The following is a 21,957-nucleotide window of genomic DNA, read 5'->3' on the forward strand; positions in this document are numbered from 1 at the left end:
TCAAAATACTCCGGATGATCTTTTCTCCTTCAAATTTGATGTTTTTTTAAAAATAGACAGTTGTATTTTGAAAGCAAATAACAGATGGGAAGGGAGGATTGGTTCAGAGGAAAGGGGGGGCGGTGAGGGAAACAGATTGAAAATAAGGGGTGCTCAGGCCTCTTGCCAACTACCCACGGAGGGAATGGGAGTGGAGATAAGTGGTTGAGGAAGTAAGGATGAGGTGAGTGACAGCAGAGTGAGGAGGAGGAGAAGATACAGTTTAAAGGTAAGCGGGAGTTAGGGAGTAAAGCCGAGGAGAAAGAAAAACAGAAGCAGAAGAGATGAAACAGAGAGGTAAGGCAGAGACCATATTCTCCAACTTACCATGTGTGCGTCATGAGAGATTGACGAGCATATTATTAAAAATTTTGCCTCTGCACGCACTTTGTGACAAGCCTCACTTTCTGTTGTCACGATTTTTTCTAATTGCCCGTGTAAAGATTTAACAATGATATTTCTCTACATAAAGAGTTCCAACTGTTTACATGGAGAAATAACCATTATACAGTCTTGACACGGGCAGTTAAATGTTTACATAAAGTTGCTGATGAACCAATTGAATCATTCAAAATATTTTTCAGAAATATTTTCATCCAATTTTTTTTCCTCAGTAACTGAAATATCTGATATGCAAAATAAAATTTTTAACACAAAAAATCAATCATATTTCATAATATAATTAAATTTAGCCATTTTATTTTATATCTCTTTTGCCTTCCTTAAAGTTTATAATTTGAGGCCTCAGCCTGTCTCAAAAACCTGGGCTTCAACCAGATATTTTTACCTCAAAATAATTTGGCAGAGCTTCCATCCACACCTGCTTTCTGATTGGCAGTTTTCATAAGTTCCTGGTGTACTATCTTTGCATTCTAAGCATATGCAGTTTGCAGAATTCCCTAGCATGCATTGTGCACCAACATGAGTTGATGAGGGTGTGCCCTGTCATCCGTACATGATTTGACAGTTTCTTTGCTTTTTCTAAAAGGCTATCAAACAAACTAGAGAGGGGAACCGGTGTTGGGGGTGAAAGCAATGGGGTGGAAGTTTCCTGAGGGTGCAAAATGTACTACAGATGGGTCAGCAAAGGAGGCTGATGGGCAGGGACAAGGTGGGTTTTTCATTGGATCTGCGCAGAAAATTTACAAATGCTTTCCAATCTGAAAACTCTTAAGTTGAGATTGTACTTGCTTACTACCTTTGTCACCTTCTAGGGACAAGCAAGATTAAATACAACTCCTTACGTATTTAGCAGCAGAATAGTATGTTGTGTGATGTAATGCTCCTGTCACTATAAAATGCATATTGTCTGACTTACCATGAACAATGCCACTGCTAGTTTTGTTAAAATAATCATAAATTAAATGTAAAATTTGTACTAGGGAGATATTTTTCATTTTTATTATCATTCCTATTATTTAGAAATGTTGGGATATGAATTAATCTTGGGCAGTGATGCAAAATGGGCGAAAACAAACAGGCATTCCGTTTTACACTCTGCCTGATCTTTTCCACAGCAATCAATAGAAAAAAAATTGCATGGAGTACAAGAGGGGCTGCTGATTCGCTACTTCCCGTTTTGCGCTACTGCCCAAGATTAATTTTGTACCCGTTGTTTCTGAGTAACATTAAACTTATGCTTTAAGCACCTGCTACCTTATCTTTGAGGTATGAGCAGGAAAATAGGCTGTATTGCAAAGGGAAAAAAATCAATACTTATAAATTATGGTGGCTGACAGCAATATAATTTCTTCTGCAGTATGCAGGCAAACGTGCTTCTTATAAACTGGAGGCAGTGCCACAAGAGCACTGCAGAGAAGATGGTTAAAAGAGACAAACTGTAACTCGACAGAGTTACATTTGTAAGGAAGTAGAGCACAAGAAAGCAGAAATAGACCACTTTGGGTCTTCTTTAACAAAGATTGACTTATGTCTGCATTCTCCAGCACTATAGAATCACTAAAGAGCCAGGACTCAGAGGAAATTAAAAGCTGTATCATTGACTGGTAAATTCAACTAGAGGTCACATATAATGCACAAGGAACTAACGGTAGGCCTGAGGGTTATATTCTTAAGTCATTGTTGTGTTTGGTATCTGAAAAGTAACTTTCATGATCAGCATTGTTAATCCTGCAAACTCTTAATATTTTGGTTCAGTTTTGACTGTAATCGTGTATGGTAGTGAAAAGTATATTTTCTGCACTGCAGGGATACTTTCATTTTTTTTAAAGTTGCTATTCCTGACATATCTTGCACTTTATCTTCTGTAGATTCAGCTTACATCGCTTATTTATGGTTTTTTATTATGAATTTGTAATATGATGGAAATGCAGTTGAACTCTGTATAATAAACACATTAAAATTGAAAGTGACACCTATGGAAGAGAGACACTCACATCCTTCAAAGAAATTTTTAGTTGTTATTCTCAAGAAACTAAAAAAAGAAATGGTTCGAATTACCTAGAAAAAAAGGAGAAATATGCTACATCGTTTTTTGAAAAAAATATATTGCTTTGTTTCATATGCCTAATGAAATATATTTTTAGTTTGTATCGAAAGAAAACAGCAGTTTGTTTGGTAAAGATGCTCGAGGTGAAAGGCAAATGGTTAGGAAGATGCTGACCGTAACAATCCTGCTTCTTCAATTGTTTATATATAACCTGTGCAAGCAAGTTAGTTCCTGCCAGTGTCACCACCAATCTTACAGCTAGACCACAGCGATAGTGTAAAAGGACAATTTCTTTCAGGAAGCAAATATATTTTCTCATTATTTCACAGAAATTAGTCTAACAGTGTTAGAAACTAGCAGTACAGTTCTTCTTAAAAGGACAATCTGAACTAGTTAACAGAATAACTGAACTAATTTAAATACTGCTGCAAAACAAAATAGTTTTCTAATAATATGATATATTTCTTGAGGTTACTGCAGTAAGTTTTACAGAACCGTGTCGTTGCTGATCAGTAGTATAGTATTGGTCCTTAAAACTGTAATTGCAACATTACTAGAGATATATTATAATATGTGATATTTTTGTTGCATAGTTAAAACATTATCTGTGGAAATTATTGTTAATTTTCTAAGTACAGCAAAAGACATGCACTTGAAGAGATTGTTTTAAAATGTTTTTTGATGCAGTAAAATCTATCCAATCATGAGGTGCACTGCTATCTGGTTTTGATAATTAAAAACAGTTGAATCTTGCATGCACAGATATGTCATTGTGAACTGTATAGTTAGACCTGGTCACATGTTATTACTGATAGTTGTTAGCTGCGTTTCTCAGTATCTTATCGACTTATACTTTCACTAGACAATAAATATGTCACCTATCTCTTGATTTTTCCATCACGAGAGTGAAGCTTGTTAATCATATAAATTAACTGATCCAGTGGGAGCTGCACTCCAAAGGACGGTGAGAGGGCGAGAACACTGTAGCCATGATTCTTTGCCTTGCGCTCCCTTCAAGCAAAGCTCAAGCTGGCTATTGCAGACTCATCATGCCAGTGGTGCACAGAAGTCTAACTTTGCTGCAATTTAATTACAATGAAGTAATTCTTCAATGAAACAACCTCTGAAGCTACTGGAGGGAAAAAATTGAATTTGACAAAATATGAAGTATTGGTGATGAGATTGGCAGTTGCTTTCTGAGGTTGAGAGCAAAGATGGGAACCACAGTGAAGCAGGAGTGCTTTCATTCTGTGACTTAAATATCAAATAGCACTTTGAAGCAAATTCAAACTCTACAAGAAAAATTACAGAAATTGTGGCATCCTTCAGAAATTATTTGCACAGATGGTAACTACAAATATCAAATTGGGTTTATAGTGTGAGCTTTTCGATAAGCCAGCAGTCATTGATAATATTCACCAGTTTCTTGTAACGTCCCCTGCACTAATCTTGAGAATTCTGCAATAAAATTAAAATATTCCATTAACTTTCATTATTTAAAATAAAAGCAGAAAATGCTAGAAAACATTCAGCGGGGTCAGGCAGCATCTGCGGAGAGAGTTAACGTTTCAGGTCGATGACCTTTCATCATAGTGCTTCAGGTCAATGACCTTTCACCATTGTGTTTTCCAGTGTTTTCTGTTTTTATTTCAGATTTCCAGCATCCGCAGTGTTTTGCTTTTACTGTCACTATTTAATTTGTTTCAATTGCAACAATAATGCTTGTACAATTTTCCACATAAAATTCGTGGCAAAGAGCTGCTCAAATGTATATTGTTCCGTTTAATCCACAAAGCTTTTATGTTATTTCCTGTTTTTTCACTTACTATCCATGCTATTTATACTCCTCTGTTTACCCCTTCCGCCCCCCAAAAAAGTGCCCCAGTCCATAGTATGATGGACTCTTGTACTTGAATTCCAGCTAACACTGCATTCCAGTCATCCACAAGAGTGTGTGTGTAAAATGAAAGAATGGTTTACAGTGATTAGAAGTAAACACTGCAGATTGTGAAAGACATTTCAATTGCCAGCCAACCTACTTGTATTTGTGTAATTTCATTTATAACGGACATATGTTTGTGTTTTTCAGATTTATATGTTTGCATAGGGAAACGGAAAATTACATTATCCGTTTTGCATTTTTGTTTATTGCTGTTCATTCACACTAAGAAGTTTGCTTTGTCTACTAATGGGTGATGATAGCTGACTGACCCCCGAAGGTTTTAAGTCAAGGTAACATGATATACATAAAAATGTCAGCATCTTGGAAACCAAATTTACTGTCTTTGCTAGAAAAAGCTCTTTACACTGTATTTGAAAGAAAAATATTATATGGGGGGGAAAAGCCAATTGTATATTGCAGTACTAATTACACTGAACATTGTATTAATTTTCATGATTCTAATAAATTTGTTTCTAATAAATTTTTAGAATTTACAAATTAAAGATGTGAGACAGGTCACTTGTGTGGAGCATTCAATTCATTTTTCTAATATGCTTTATTAATGGGCTTTAAATGTTTAAAATTCTCATCCTTGTTTTCAAATCACTCCAGGGCCTCGCCCCTCCCTATCTCTGTAATCTCCTCCAGCCCGACAACCCTCCAAGACCTCGGAGCTCCTCCAACTCTGGTCTCTTGTGCATCCCCGATTTTAATCGCTCCACCATTGGCGGCCGTGCCTTCAGCTGCCTAGGCCCTGAGCTCTGAAATTCTCTCCCTCAACCTCTCCGCCTCTCTACCACTCTCTCCTCCTTTAAGACGCTCCTTAAAACCTACCTCTTTGTCCAAGGGTCATCTGTCCTAATGTCTCCTTACGTGGCTCGGTGTCAAAGTTTGTTTGTTAACACTCCTGTGAAGCGCCTTGGGACGTTTTACGACATTAAGGGCGCTTTATAAATGCAAGTTGTTGTAGTTAGCATTGCCTCGTGCAAAGTCAAATAGCATGACAAATATTACTACCACTTTTGTTTATATATCTAAACTACAGAGATCATTGTAGACATATAACAATCAGTCAGCTAATATAGTTGGTATATGCAAAGACAAACTTTGTAAAGTGGTCAAATGCATTATCCTTTCAAAATAACATAATCATTAAGCTATAAAATTAAAATACCTATTGAAGGTGTTGAAGGTACCCACAACATTCACCTGAGGTAGGAGGAAGCCTCCGAAAGCTTGTGAATTTCAAATAAAATTGTTGGACTATAACTTGCTGTTGTAAAATTGTTTACTATTGAAGGTACAGCTTGCTTCCCAACTGGCAAACCTGTTGAGGGGTAGTATTGTAATCTAATCAACAGATCATTTTAGAATTATCAGGATTTGAATCAGCAAGCGTTGATTTTGAAGAAAGGCTGGAGGACAAATTTCAAAAGCTTTACTGAGGTTAATTAATGTTGAGTGTTTTGAGGCTGTGTGTATTTGTGTGAGAGAGACTGGAGTTTGAGAGAGCGACTAGGATGAGACGTGGGTTAAAGAGAGAGGGATGGGGTGCGGCCGGTAGAAAGAATATACCTTTCTTCATGTAACGTTACTTTAATTTTGGAAAAAAACAATCAATTGATGAAGCCATCAAATTACTTCATCTGTGTTTTGTTGACAGTTAGAAAAGGTCAAGGCTTATGACTGACACCTGTGAGATACAGTTTCGAATTTCTAACACCTATTAGACAGACAGAGAGAGAAAAAGAAAAATACAAATTGAGGGAAAGGAAGACAGGCATTTCCTTCCTCATTTTAATTTGATTTCTTTTTAAACAAAAACAAGTTGAATTTTGACAGCAAACAAAGCCTCTTTGAGGGATATAGATTGGAAGCGAGGGCAGGAAGAGGAGGCAAACTGGTTGTGGGTGATGAAGTTGCTGGCCTTTCACCACTTGGCCTCGTGGAGGAGGAGAGGGGGAAGGTACATTCAATCTTTAATTAGTTGAGTCTGATGGTGATGTTTCCGTAATGTTTGTTAACGTTGGTCCTGAAGTTACTTCATGGGATACTGGTGTATAAGAGCGGAAGGAGTTCATCTGAAATTCATCTTTCTGCTATTTTAGCAAAGATACAACATTTTTGAAATAAATGGATTATTAACACCCCTGCTAAATTAACTGAGATTTCAGATGCATGCTGTAAGTGTTTGTACAGGTGTATCCCAGGGCATAATTTCAGAGCCCTTGCCATTTTTATGAATTGAGAAATCCCTTGCTGTGACCTCAAGGATTTATACTATTTAACCACTGGAAGGAAAAAGTAGTGATTTGGTATTAAGTGCATTTTAGTCAGTGACAGTTAAACTATACGTCACTATTATTTGTATTTCACTTCTTACATCTTTGTCAGCAAACAGTTGCTTATGGGAATTGAGTAACAGGCAGGACTAATATTAGACTTATAGACCACATAAAGAGATGCAAAATATGCTTTGGAAGTGATTTTGTTTTATATGTAGCTCTTAGCTTGGCATGTTGGCATGCACATTGATAAACGATCGGAGGTCTGACAGACTCCAGAAGCATTGACTTAATGCTGATTACTGGATGTGTGCAGGCATGCTGCTGCTTATCTCCTCCCATCAGTCCTTGTTATATTTATCCATATACATGTGCGAGTGTAGTGGGTTGTTATTTTTTCACAATGGAAAAGGGTTTAGTGCATTGCCACAGGGCATCTTGTGAAGTACAACATTCTTGTTCCAGTACGTTTTCATTTCAAGAACAGCTCACACAGCTATGTCCTTCCTGATGCCTATTCCTGAGGTATGTACTATTATGTTTCCATTACTTTTAGAATATGAAGTTAAGCTTGCGATCTATTAATTATTAACTGTTTGCTACCTGTTTCACCCAGTGCTTTCCAGTGGATTGTTCTGCACTGTATATTGCTGTTTCTATGGCAGATTTGAATTTACTGTGAGCTGTTAGCTGCTGCTTGTTTTTATGGTCCTGCTCTCTTCGTATGTGTTTGCAAGTGGACTTCTGTTCTTAAATTACAATCAAAATGTTAATAAGCTAAAAGCATATTGGCTGTTACGATTTCTACTCTGTTTTTGTCAGTGCAGCCAGGTTTGCATTTGTACTCAAATTTCTTGTTTACCGTTTGGGTGCAAGGAATTTTTTCTACAGATTTTCATTAACAGATCTTTCTGCTTGCCAAAAAGAGTTCTTTAGTTTTAAGGGCTTTTCAACTCCAGCAGTGGAGCACCTCGCTTTCCATTCACAAGGTCTCAAGTACAAAAGCCAGCCTTCAAAGGTATTTGATGTGGTCTACCCCACTCAAAATTTTGGTGGTACTTTTGTTGGGTTACTATTAGGAAACACTGTTCTTCCTTTTGAGAATGGGATTTGAATGAATTTACAGGATATGCAAATACTAAAATTATTTTTTGATGGAATCAGGCTGCTGATTAAATGTGTTGGAAGATGGAAAATTGAGATGAACATGTCATGTCAGCTCTTTTAACAAAGATTTAGTCCCTGCAATAGCTAGCAAGTATTTACTGATAATTAAGAGCAGTTTGCTATCCTTGTTATTAGCCATATGGTAATCTCTTTTCCAGTCATTTTTATTGAAAAGCATCATCGTGCAAAAATATATTTTGTCAATTTATATTTTTCCAGAATAGCATGAGATACTCCACAGTACACTCAAGTGACTTTAGCAGTAGCATTTAAATATTTATTGGCATCATTCAACAAGAAATATGTTGAAATATTGATCAGATTGTTGTAAACCCAGTGTACAACTTCAATCATAACCTCCATTTTTTTTCACATGCATCTTTGCAAGTATTTTGGCCTAATGAGGGAGCTAAACCTATTCAGCTGAATTGCAGTATATATATATATATATATCAACATACTGGGAATGTTTAACAACATGTGCTACAAGGAGGAGCATAGAAATATTTCTACAGTTAGTGCGAATAGGAAAGCATGAAATTATAATGATATGGTAGGTTGTTAAGTTGTGTGAACATTTCATCAGCTGAAGTTTGTACTTAAGACTATATTAGAATAATTGTTTAAGAACATTTACAATTATGTCAAAAAGTAGAATGATACAGAACGTAAATAGAACTGCTCTGCTGAAAACAATGGGAGCAGCCACATGGTGTGAGGTAAGTCTTTCATTTGTACAGCATTAACTGCTTTGCATGCTTTTGATTTGGGGTTGTATGCCCTTTACGTTTCCAATATTGGACGTCTGTGAGTGGAACACCAGGTGCCTGTTCTGAAGATTTGCAATCTTTCGGTGCATCTCTGTTGTAGAACCAAGCACCAGATAACAGCCGAAGTCATTTTACTACGAACATTTTGGCTCTCATCGACCCCAGGTGATCTAATAAGCCATTAATATTACAAACCGGGGTATGTGTTTTTCATCTTACTTATTTTTCAGAAGAACAATCATATCAATTCAATGCTAGCACATTCAAAGTATATTTCCAATCGAGAAAATAGTCTCCCACATCAGCTGTAAGCAAAATTCATTTGTATCATCAATCTACCAAGTTAGAAGTCTCAAAGACTCAACATTTTCAGCCGTGTTCCATTACGATTAAATGCAGGTAGAAAAATGCAGAAGAAAATGACTGCTCACATTTTGCTATGAACTTGTGACAGGGTGATAAAATATTCAAAACCAGTTATTCACCAAACAGGAAATGGACAGTTGTCACCCATATGAATCAGAATTATTCTCTTACGCTCTGTGGATAGATTTCAGTATATCTGTAAAGCAAAAAGAGTACTGAAATAATGCCATGAATGAACTGAATTAATACGTTTTTGAGATCCAAATATCTGTTATCTCATTTGAACTTCTCACAACTGTAGTAGTACATCTTTTGTTTTCGAGCAACAGAACGTTTTTGCTAATATCCTGCAGCCCTCATTTTAGTAATTATGTTTAATATTCTGTTGATGGAACAACAGATCAGCTTATTTCTTATTTCACAATGGTTATGACAGTTGTACTAAAACAAGTAGTCTTAAGCTATTTTAAACTTTTCTCATTGTGGACTGGCTATTCTTAAATGATAAATTGTGTTTGCACAGTTGTTATGAATTTCATTGGTTTTCATAGATTCTTTTAAAGTAACCAATCTACCATTAAATCAGAATTGACATTTGAAAAAAATAGTTTTGATCAAGCAATTTATTACAGTTGTCTTTTAAGCTGCTCCTTCTTATTCTTGTAAAATGTGCAATGCAAGATTACTGGCAGTTTTTAATTGGATTGTTAAAAATGCCTCAAAAATCCTAAGTAGGTCATATGATTATTATGAGTGACAAAAGAAAAATGTGTTTTCTAATCATGGCAAAACAGGATGCTGTAAATAGTTTTTTGATAATGTGCTTTTGAGTTATGAGAATTACATACCAATTTGGCAAGAAATGTATTTGAAACAGGACTTCAATATGATGAAATTAAATTGGAGTGGTTAATTGGAACAGATACCTTTTTCTCAGGTGTGTTTGTATCTCTAAATCTTGCTATGCGCCTCTTGCTTATGTCTTCATATGGATGTAGTTGGTCTAGATTAAGCATAAATTTAAAAATAACAAATTTACTGTCCCCTTATTTAAATCATCTGCATTATCTTGTACTACTAGATTAGTTGATGATTTCAGGCAGAGTTTAACATCTGATTAGCCCTGCAAATACAGGGAATTTGTGCATTGGGAATAAATAAAGGCATACATGCAGCCAGTCAGAGGTTTGGATTCATTGTCTGTGTTTGTAGATGAAAATTACTGTCACTCTCAGCTCCAAAGCTGATGCTGCTCCAGGGGATGGAACTCAACTTCATGTCATAGGAGGATATTCTTAAAATAGTTTTGCAAGATTAGGAATTGTCATCCATAGCTGCAGTAGAGCAGTAGCAGCAAGATTAAGGCTCATGTAGATTTTGCCACAATAGTTTGCTGTGGAAATAATGAAATGTTGGCTGCAGGTGCAGCTTAAGTTCTGGCAAGACCATGTGCTATTGCACTCTCAGTTTAATTGCATATCATAAGCATCTATGGATGAGGCTTTGGCTTAGAGGTAGCATTCCTGCCTCTGAGACAGAAGGTGCAGGGTTCTAATCCCACTCCACAAAGTCCTGGCGAGTCGAGGCTGGAGCTCTGGCTCTGAATTCTGGGTTGATATCCAGTGGGATATTTGTGTCCGGTCGGTATAGGTGCCCCCCATCCTCCATTGAATGGGTTGTGGGAGCCTATTAAACCCTCCTTCCGACTAACTTATCGTCTGGTACAAAGATGGAAGGATCATTCATGTCATGGCCTGTCAGACTGTTAATTTACTACTTCACACTACCCTCCAAGGGAAGAGTGCCATCGATACAAAAAGCAACATGAGCCTACATTCACAGCTGTTTTTGAGTTGGCAACTTGTTTTTGAAGCCTTAGATACTTTTCAAGGTTAGCATGCGTGCATAGGAACTTAAATTTTCCTGCATAGAGATTATCTTAATGCTGGCTGTATTATGAATTTTTTAAAACTGGATTGCATTGCTGTTGCATTTTGATCTTGGTTCATCATTATCCATCTTGGTATTTGTGTAAGCCTGTCTTTTATAAAATCAAATCAGCTCATGAGTTTAACTGCATTTGGTTGGCTTCTCCAGCTTGTCAAATAATGGGAAAGAGATATTAGACAAAAGTATTCAACAAATAGTAATTAATTCAAAAGCTAGATACGGAACCTTTCATAAGATTTTATTAGTTAAGGGTGCCAAATGGTGATGCATTGGATATGAAACTATACTCATAGTGACACAATCTAATACCGTTTTTCAGGTTATGCTCATTAATTAGGTCCCCCTGCAATATTCCATGACTAAGGCAATGTGTAAATTACTTGCTTCTTCATTATTGTGAGTATGTAACTGGTATTGCTGACTTGAATCCTGACTCCTGAAGTGACATTATCCGTACTGCAGTGAAAAGCAAGAAATGGATTTATTAAGCACTTTACACACAATTAATTATTTTGGAGTGCAGCGACTTGTGTCGTGTTGAACAGCAAGACCCCACAAACAGCAAAGAGATGAATGTGTTTCTGATGATGTTGGCCATGTCACTGTTCTTCTTTGAATAATGCCATGAGATATTTTAACATCCACATGAACCACCAGAGCAGTTCAGCACCTTATCTGAAGGATAGAACCTCCATCAATGCATCACTGTATCTTGGAGTGTCAATCTAAATTGCGTTCTCAAGCCCTCCATTGAACATTCTTTAACCTTCTAACTCGAAGGCATTCTTCTAAATTAACCAAAGCAAGCTGATGCATATATATATTAAACGCATAAGAGCCAAACAGCAATCCTTGCAGGTACACTTGAAATCCATGGAACTCTTTTGCAATGGACCTATTCAAAATGATATAGTTGAAATCTTAGCTAGAATTATTGATCTCTGCTCTGAAAAGGTTGAGTTGAAAACTTTAGAGTATGGATAATCAAGATGATATTGAAGGAGTGCCTCTTTTTGTTAATTTCTTCTGTACCCATGCAGTGCCTACTATAAGGTGAGTAATAACTGTCACAAGTCACCTGAGTATTACTCTTTAAAACTTGTCCTAACATTATTAATCACAGAAAACATCAGAACATCTTATTTACATAAAATAGGGAAATTAAATAGGTTTTGCTTTTGAACCATCTTTCTGCTTTACAGTGAGCTATACATGATTCCATTGAGTATTTTGTTTATGCTCACATTAATTAAATTGCAGCAAACCAAAAGTGTACTTGCCAAGAACATTTAAGGTTAAATTTAAAATGTCAAACAGGGCCATTCTGTCTGGGGCAGTGAAGGCACTTGTGTCTGTTGTTTTGCCTTTTATTTAATTTCAAGTAAATTTAAAATAATACATTTAATCACAGATTTTATAGAACCAGAGAAGGCCATTCAGCCCACTAAATATGTGCCATGCTGCTCCTGCACTGAGGCTGTCTATTCTAATCCCATTTTCCTGCCTTTTCTCTGTATCCTTTATAATCTTCCTTTTCAAATACTTATCCAGTTCCCTTAAATGATGTTCTGTCTCTGCTGCAGTCGCCACTTATGGTAAATTGGATCCTAAAAATGCTCCATGAATGCTCAATGCTTAGTGAAAAAAGCTCCAAGTTTTTGAGCCTCCCTTCATAACTATAATCTCTCATTCCTGGTAACATTCTAGTTATTTTTACTGTATCTTTTCCATGATTCTAATATCCTACCTCGAATGGTGTGCCTAGAACTGCACCCAATATTCCAACTGGATTAACCAACGTCTGTACACATTCAGCATCACTTCTTTGCTTTTATATTCAATTCCCCATGTATAAAATCCAGACTTCAAATACAGTCTCTCCCTCTCATTAAGGCGCAGCTTAAAAATAAGCCTCTGCCATTAGTTACCTAAAATGATTTCAGAAAAATATGAAGCATTCATTTTTAACTTGAGATTGATGATGTGAGGAACCATAAGTAAGCACATAGCAGCTTTTTTTATTATTCTTTTCCGTGCCTAGCAGCACATAAGGCAGCCCATTTTTTCCACTGCTTTTATATCCAGCAGATCATGCTCTGGTTGTTCCTATAATAAAGACCCCTTTTCATGTGGACAAGTTTTTAGCCTGACCTGGGAGGACATTGGTTAGATGCAATAGGGTGTCGCCACTCCACTCCCATTAGACATGAGTACCCTGCTGGATGTCAACCCAGTATTCAGAGGACAAAGCACTGGTCTCTTGCTCACTGGGGCTACGATGATTGGTCCACTCTACTCCCATCAGATGCGAGTACCTCGCTGGATGTCAACCCAGTATTCAGAGATTTTAACTCTTGTCTCTACTCACTGGGGCTGTCTGAAGTGAGGCTCGAATCCATAACCTTCTGACTCAGAGGCAAGAATGCTACCACTGAGCTAAGGCTCATTCCACATGGCTGCTTTAATAAACACAAATTGCATATAAACAAACAACCACTTGTACATAGTTATTTACATAATATACCTCAGAAAAAGTCTAGAACTTCATGGTTTACTTTTTATTTGAGGCTAGGATGGCTGCATTCGTTCTGCGGAGTGGATCCCCCCTCCCCCCGCCAGGAATTTCGAGCCCAGTTTAGCTGAAAGTACCGTGCGGCACAGTCTTGTCATTAACTTAAACTGCAGATATACCAATCATTACATCATTTTTATTGTAGGGAAATAAAACTAAAGTACAGGGGATGGTAGCCTATGATTGTGTGAATAGCTACCCAGATGTCAGGAATTCAAATCCCACCATGGCAAGTTGAGAAATTGTATTTGATGAATCTGGGCTGGCAACAAAAAAAATGTCCATGTAAGCTGCTGTTTTGGTGTGAAAACCCAACTGGTTCACTCATGTCCTTTAGAAAAGGAATCTGCCATCCCTACCTCGTCTGACTATATCTGACTCCAGTACCATACTATGTGGTTGACTCATTGTCCTCAGGGCAACGAGGGATGGGCCTTAAATGGTGCCTTGCCAGTGGTGCTCACATCCCGAGTTTTTTTTTAAAAGTTGTATTCTGTGCTGAAAGAGAATGTGTGTGCTGAAAGAGCCAGATTTATTTTCTAGGGAGGATCAGGAAGCAAACTGCTCACTATCTCAGAAAATCTTGGCTTTTGACACTTTATGTTGTGTATTTTCAGGCATTTTGGAGTCTACTATATTTCTGCCTATAAACACAAAAGTAATTTTTCCTGAAATAAAAACAGAAAACGCTAGAAATACTCAGCAAGTCAGGCAGCATCTGTGGAGAAAGAAACAGTGTTAACGTTTCAGGTCGATAACCCTTCGTCAGAACCCATCGACCTGAAACGTTAACTCTGTTTCTTTCTCCACAGATACTGCCTGACTTGCTGTGCATTTCCAGCATTTTCTGGGTTTTTTTCAGATTTCCAGTATCCACAGTATTTTGCTTTTGATTTAGTAATTCCTCCTGGATGGATTGCAGTTGTTTTCAATATGAAAATAAAAATAGATGTCGGCACTTCAATACAACTTTGCAGGGTCCGTTTTTTTTTCATGGGAATTTAAATCCAGGTCTGCCATAAATTTATGAACTGAAATCTTTAACAACATGTATCTGCAAAACCCCAACTAATAGTACATTCTACTTCCACAAGATAAAGCTGCCTCAGTATTGTCCCTGGACCCTACAGCAACCCCAGTAGCAGGTAGGGGCTTACTTGGATTTGGGAGAGAAACAAGTGAGTTAATATCATTTGAACAAGCCTTAGGAACAAGTTCTGTACCCTAAACATTCATGCATGTTTTCAATTTTTAGATGGTGATCAATCTGCTGTGCATTTGAAACATTTTTTGTTTATAAAAAGCTGAAAACATGAGGCTAGAAATTACTATTGGAATTAATAACGGAGGAACGTTTAACATGTTCTTTGACATTCCTTTGTCCACAATTTTAATGGAGACATTAACCCATTTAAAGTGAACCGTATAGTTCCAATAAAACAGTGGACAGAATGAGCAAGGTTACACTAAAGGTAAGTAATCGAACATTGTTGACTGGTGCTGACTGGATCATTGACTGGTTATATATGAGTGCCGACCAGGGAGCCCTGTACTTGTTATGTTAAAAACAAAAACCACGGTTGCAGGATTGATGTTGGAGTAAGTGTAAGTTATTCATTTATCCATGAACTAAAATTTCTATTTAACACTATGGGGGTAATTTTAACCTAACCCGCCTGGTGGGAAAGTGACGGGATCAGATCGATAGTCCGTTTTACAAACCACCCAATTTTACTTTCGGTTCACTTCAATGGAAAGTAAAATCAGGCGGTGTGTGAAATGGGGGGCTGATTTATTCGCATTAGTTTCCTACCAGGCGGGTTAGGTTAAAATTACCAGTATGATTTTGAAGGTGTTGCTGTTTTTATTCACTTTTGTATAGTGTGTCATATAGCTAATAAACTGTTTCCTTATTTCAGAAATTCTTGACCATTTCTACTGTCATCATTGAAATTGTTCATAATATCTGATATTAGTTTTTTTGACGATAGCTAATATGTGGGAAATTACTGTAATAATTTTATTTATAGTAGTGAATTGTTGATGTTTAAGGATTTCTACAGTGGTATAATTGGCTGTCGTAGATAATAGTAGCAGTAAGAGTGTACACAGAGCTCAAAATTAAGTACAAATTTTCAAAATTGTCGTCAGATTTGCTGTCAGTTTATGTTTTTGTATGTACTAATAGTCTGCTTCACTTAATTTGTTTCAATTGTCTCTGTATTAAGATCACAGAGTGAGCAAATTATTTTCTGTGAATGTTCATGGTAAATAAATATAAGATATAACACAAATTTAATATTTACCTCAACCATTTCTTCCCCCTTTCACATTAAACTATGAACAATTTATTTTATGTATTTCAGTTTTCTCTTTTTTTTCCCACTTAATAGATGCTTGACCCAAAATCAGATGAAAAGTCTGAGATGCTGTCTGAGGAAAAGGTTCCAATTAGCGACCTCCAGCCTACTGGCGAAGAAGATGCTGAAAATGAGAAGGTCCCAGAAAAAGAACAAATTGCAGAAGAAGAAAATAAATCCATAGAGGGAGTGAAAGAATGTAGTGAAAAACTGAATGTCATTGAGTCACAGAATCCTCGAATGCAATTCATTATACCCGAGGTCAGAGTTGACAGAAGCTTTAGCCAAAGTGCTGATGAACTACCCATTTTACAGATTGATGGTGGTGATATTGAGGAGGAAGAGGATGATGATGATGATGATGATGATGAAGAAGATAGTGATGATTGTTATTTGGACAGTTGTGACTCTAAACGGCGCAGTATGATTGAAACATCAGGTTGTGAGAAGCACTATACACTCTCTGTTCAGAACTCACTGCGACGTCGAACACACAGTGAGGGTAGCCTTCAGCAGGAACCCAAGGCTCAGTGTTTTAAATCTGACAATGCACTCAACTGTATAGGGTGTGATGGCCAGAAAGCAAAGACCAACTGGGCGCCACCCTCTCCAAAGACCCTCAAAAAAGAGCTGGCTAATGTGAAAAATGGTGGTTCCATGCATCAGTTATGCCTCATCTTCTCTGGACGTAAAGTGAGTACTCAATTTTTTTATCTCTCAGTTTAACTGCTTGCTTAATTTACAATATTTTTGCCAATAACTTTCTGCATATATACGTGTTTGAAATGTGTGTACTTGCAAAGAAAAGGTATCTGAATCAGAATGATCAGAAACGAAAAGTAATTTTGCTGTCTTATCTTGTGCTACTGTCCTATTATGAAATATTAACTCTAAAAAGATTTGATGAATCTCCTTTAATCTTTATTGATATTTTGATTGAATTTTTAGTTGGCATCAAAAAATTCTTGATCCTTTAGGAATCTTTAGTACTTAATAGAAGCTTACACTATATATTGTTACATAGAAAAGTTTTTTGTTTTTACTTCGTAAAATTTTTGACTGATACTAGAAATCCATATTTTCATTTGTTGCAATGTTTGATCAGATTTATGATTGCCTTGAACACAGTCAAATAATGCTTATTGTCCACTATAAAAAATAGGTTGGTAACATAAATTTGTGTAAACTACTGACAGTTTAACCCAAAAATTTCAGCTGTGAACTTCTATTTGAAGAATTAACCTCAGAACACAGGTAGCTTCAAAACAGGTGTCCTGTGAGCTCCAGCAGTCCAGCTCACAAAGCACAAGCAACTGTGGTCGATTTTCACTTATATTTTATATTTGCAGGTTGGTTTGAACTTTTTGGTCCTGAAGGTTTGCAAAGGGCTGTTCTTGAGACTTTTGATAGGAAACATTGATCATAATTTGATCTCATTGGTGGGTAACTCTTAAATCACAACATCGAAATCTGTTCGTATCCATAACTTGAGAAATGTGGAAATAAATAGGAACATTGATTTAAACTTTATATTTGGCCTGCAAAACTCTATGGTACTTACCTAATTGGCCAATGAAGAGAAAAAGCTTGGATATTTCTGTGTAAAATATACAGTGATCTTGGTGTTCATATTAAGATATATTTCTGACACTTAATTCAAAGAAACCTATAGTACATGAACTTTCTGAATCTGTTGTGTTGTACATTATTTCAATGTTAATGTATTTTGATTAATATTCACATATTTAAATGCCTACGACTCACTCGCCCATCTTTGCTTGGATGATTAGGTAAACATTTTGCATATCCTAAAACAACAAAAACAACTCACAATGATACAGCGCCTTTATCGTGGAAAAAATGTACCAAGGTGCTTCTCAGAGGCGTAATCAGACAAAAATGGACCCCGAGCCAAAGGAGATATTAGGAGGGGTGACCAAAAGCTTGGCCAAAAAAGAGGATTTTAAGAAGAGAGAGTGGAGGGGTTTATAGAGGAAATTCCAAAGCGTTGGGCCTAGATGGCATTGTGCTGCCAACTCTTCGAATGCAATATTCTGGCATAATATACATGTTAAGATACAATCAGGTATATCTTATTCCATCTCAGCAATTTGTGGATTCGTGGTCAGACCTATTTACATCTGCACATCTTGAGGCTGGCTGGTGAGTGATGAGAAATAACCCTTGCATCATATTTATTGAAAGCTCCATCATCTGCTGTAATGGAAACTGGCAGAAAATTGAGAGTCCCCAAATTTAGTGGGAGAACAGCTGGGAAACATTCATCACAATATCATTAGGTTTAGCAAAGTTATGGAAAGGGACAAGGAACAATCAAAGATGAAGATACTGAAAGAGGGATAATTTCAGTGAGTTGAAAAGGGATCTGGCCCAAGTGGACTAGAAACAAAGATTGGCAGGTGAATCTTTGTTAAATCCCATTTGTATGAAAACATATTGGTCCTCACTGTTTTTAGGTGTACCTTATAAATCAGCAGTTAGGCCTCAGCTAGAGTATTGTGTCCAATTCTGAGCACCACACTTTGTGATGGATGTTAAGGCCTTGGAGAGGGTGCAGAGGAGATTTACCAGAATGAATAGCAAGGATGAGAGACTTCAGTTATGTGGAGAGACTAGAGAAGCTGAGATTGTTCTCCTTCAAACAGAGAAGGTTAAGGGGGATTTAATAGAAGTGTTCAAAATTATGAAGGGTTTTGATAAAGTAAATAAGAAGAAACTGTTTCCACTGACGGGTGGGCCGGTAACCAGAGGGCACAGATTTAAGATAATTGGCAAAAGAACCAGAGGGAAGATAAGGAGAAATTACTTTATGCAGCGAGTTGTTATGATCTAGAATACACTGCATGAAAGGGTGGTGGAAGCAGATTCAATAATAACCTTCGAAAGGGAATTGGATATATACTTGAAAAGGAAAAATTGCTGGGCTATGGGGGAAGAACAGGGGAATGGGGCTAATTGAATCGCTCTTTCAAAAATCCAGCACAGACATGATCGGCTGAATGGCCTCTTTCTGTGCTGTAAGATTTTATGATTTTACGTATTGACTTGCACCATTCCTTATTTATTCCAAAGGACTCTTTGGATGCATTTATACTGCAAGTTCAGCGTCAGTGTGGAACAATTTCTGGATTGCATTGATAGGAACATAGGAACAGGAGTAGGCCGTTCAGCCCCTTGTGCCTGCTCCGCCATTTGATAAGATGATGGCTGATCTGTGATCTAACTCCAAAAACCTGCCTTTGGCCCATATCCCTTAATACCTTTGGTTGCCAAAAAGCTATCTATCTCAGATTTAAATTTAGCAATTGAGCTAGTATCAATTGCCATTTGCAGAAGAGAGTTCCAAACTTCTACCACCCTTTGTGTGTAGAAATGTTTTCCAATCTCGCTCCTGAAAGGTCTGGCTCTAATTTTTAGACTGTGCCCCCGACTCCTAGAATCCCCAACCAGTGAAAATAGTTTCTCTATCCACCCTATCTGTTCCCCTTAATATCTTATAAACTTCAATCAGATCACCCCTTAACCTTCTAAACTCCAGAGAATACAACCCCAATTTGTGTAATCTCTCCTCGTAACTTAACCCTTGAAGTCTGGGTATCATTCTAGTAAACCTACGCTGCACTCCCTCCAAGGCCAATATGTCCTTCCGAAGGTGCGGTGCCAGAACTGCTCACAGTACCCCAGGTGCGGTCTAACCAGGGTTTTGTATAGCTGCAGCATAACTTCTGCCCCCTTGTACTCCAGTCTTCTAGATATAAAGGCCAGCATTCCATTAGCCTTATTTATTATTTTCTGCACCTGTTCATGACACTTCAATGATCTATGTACCTGAACCCCTAAGTCCCTTTGGACATCCACTGTTTTTAACTTTTTACCATTTAGAAAGTACCCTGTTCTATCCTTTTTTGATCCAAAGTGGATGACCTCACATTTGTCTACATTGAATTCCATTTGCCACAGTTTTGCCCATTCACCTAATCTATCAATATCCCTTTGTAATTTTATGTTTTCATCTACACTGCTTACAATGCCACCAATCTAAGACTAAACATGCAGTGTTAATCTGGGGTTAAAGCCCCAGTGGAGTGAGTGTCTCCTAAGATAGTCGTCTCACACTGCTTTGGTTTGACTGATAAAGTGTAAATCCAGTGTGGTGTCAAACCTTGTTTACCAAGTGCTTAGGAGGTCTGTTGGACCTTCTGGACATTTTGTAAACCCACCTGACTTCAAGTTAAATGTTTAGATTTCAGGGATCATCCAATCCCTGCTCTCTAAATATTTACATTTCTTACAAAAAGCAAAAAAAGTTGCATATGCTGGAAATCTGAAATGAAAACAGAAAATGTTGGAAATATTGAGCAGGTCAGTCAACATCTGTGGAGAGAACAGACAAGTTAACATTACAAAGAGGGACACACACACACACACACAAACACACACGTAAAGTGCTTAAGCAGAAAACAGGAGATGGTTAAATGCCTGAAGTCAGATCAACATGACACAATAAGAGGCATAATGAGAGAACTCGAAGAAAAAGGAGTCAATTATGAGTCTTAGAAAACATGTGAAGAATTGAGGCGCTGGGAGATAAGGCAGATACAAATGGAAGCACAAAAAGCTGGAAAAGCGGAGCAGGTTAGAGAGAGGTCTTCACATGATGTATCACCACGTGGGGGGTTGGATGCCACAGGTGCCACTCGCCGGAAGATGAGATCACATTCTGGCTCAGATGCTGATGATGAGGGCCCGAAGCAGTCTGATGAGCATACACCAGGAAATGTTAGGTGCACAAGGCAGCCTGCCAGCGAGCTTGCGTACATGGCTGAGAGCATGGAGAAGTCCAGCTCCAGCTTGTGTCGGGGCTACGCGCAGAGCATAGGATACCATTCTGTCGAACATGGAGTAAGTGGTCAACTCCATGAACATGACATCATAGAGCCTCTTTTGACAGCTCTCAAAGCGGCCCTGGAAGCTCAGATAGCTTCCAGAGCATCGCATCGCTCCTGCATTCTGTTCCCAGGCAGAGCTGCAGGTGTGATAAAGTGCAGTCCCAGGAGAGTGGTCTTTGCTACATGGGAGAGGCACCTGCCATCCTCTCTCAGGATGACAACATGCCTGCTGCCGTTCACTCCACCAGTGCCCTTGTAAGAGCCACACAGTTGGAGTCATTTTTATTTTTTCTGGATTTAGTGTTAGTATCAATATTTTTAGTCAAGTGAGGGAAAGCCCCATAAGGCTGGACTGAAGGAAGGCAATCGGATGGTGGTAGTAAGGACGGTGCTGATAAGGATTGCAGGACTGTTGGTGTATTGGGTATGGGTGGCATGGTTCACGCGAAGCGCTCTTGGATGAGTTGCTCTCCAAGTGCTCTGGCAGCGAGATGCACTGATGGTTGATGCTGGTCAGGCTCTTCCTCCTCAATGGTGTTCTTCCTCTTCCTTCACCTCCACATCTGCTCAGTTATATTTCTGGCAGCAGCATGGTTCTCGTAGGCACATTCTGAGTCTGTGCCTGAGTTCCTGACCCCTTGTTGTCCAGGAGCCAGCCTGTTAACTGTCAGCCTGGTTGAAATAAAGACAGCACAGAGGAATGATGCAGGATGAATGAATCACGACTGCTGCCCAAGAAACCGGGCGCAGGAAACCTGCATGGTTTCACTGTGTCAGCCGTGGCTCAGTGGAAGCACTCTCGCCTCTGAGTCAGAAGGTTGTGGGTTCTTGAGACTTGAGCACAAAATCTAGACTGACACTTCAGTGCAGTACTGAGGGAGTGCTGCACTGTCGTAGGTGCCGTCTTTCGGATGAGACGTTAAACCGAGGCCCCATCTGCCCTCTCAGGTGGATGTAAAAGATCCCATGGCACTACTTCGAAGAAGAGGAAGGGAGTTCTCCCTGGTGTCCTGCCCAATATTTATCCCTAAACCAACACCTAAAAAACAGATTATCTGGTCATTATCACATTGCTGCTTGTGGGACCTTGCTGTGTGCAAATTGGCTGCCACATTTCCTACATTACAACATTGACCACACTTCAAAA

General features: G+C 38.1%; 1 protein-coding gene across 13 annotated transcripts in view; it reads left to right on the top strand.

The window, feature by feature from the left end:
* rgs3a (regulator of G protein signaling 3a) overlaps positions 1-21,957 on the top strand; it is a 257,200-nt gene that overhangs the window by 191,136 nt on the left and 44,107 nt on the right. For all 13 annotated transcript variants that reach the window (XM_067969628.1, XM_067969627.1, XM_067969631.1 and 10 more), the window contains one exon: positions 15,934-16,593. In XM_067969628.1, coding sequence (XP_067825729.1) covers positions 15,934-16,593 — 660 coding nt within the window. The remainder of the gene's footprint in view (positions 1-15,933; positions 16,594-21,957) is intronic.

This window comes from Heptranchias perlo, chromosome 31 (genome assembly GCF_035084215.1).
Source record: "Heptranchias perlo isolate sHepPer1 chromosome 31, sHepPer1.hap1, whole genome shotgun sequence".
Taxonomy (NCBI): domain Eukaryota; kingdom Metazoa; phylum Chordata; class Chondrichthyes; order Hexanchiformes; family Hexanchidae; genus Heptranchias; species Heptranchias perlo.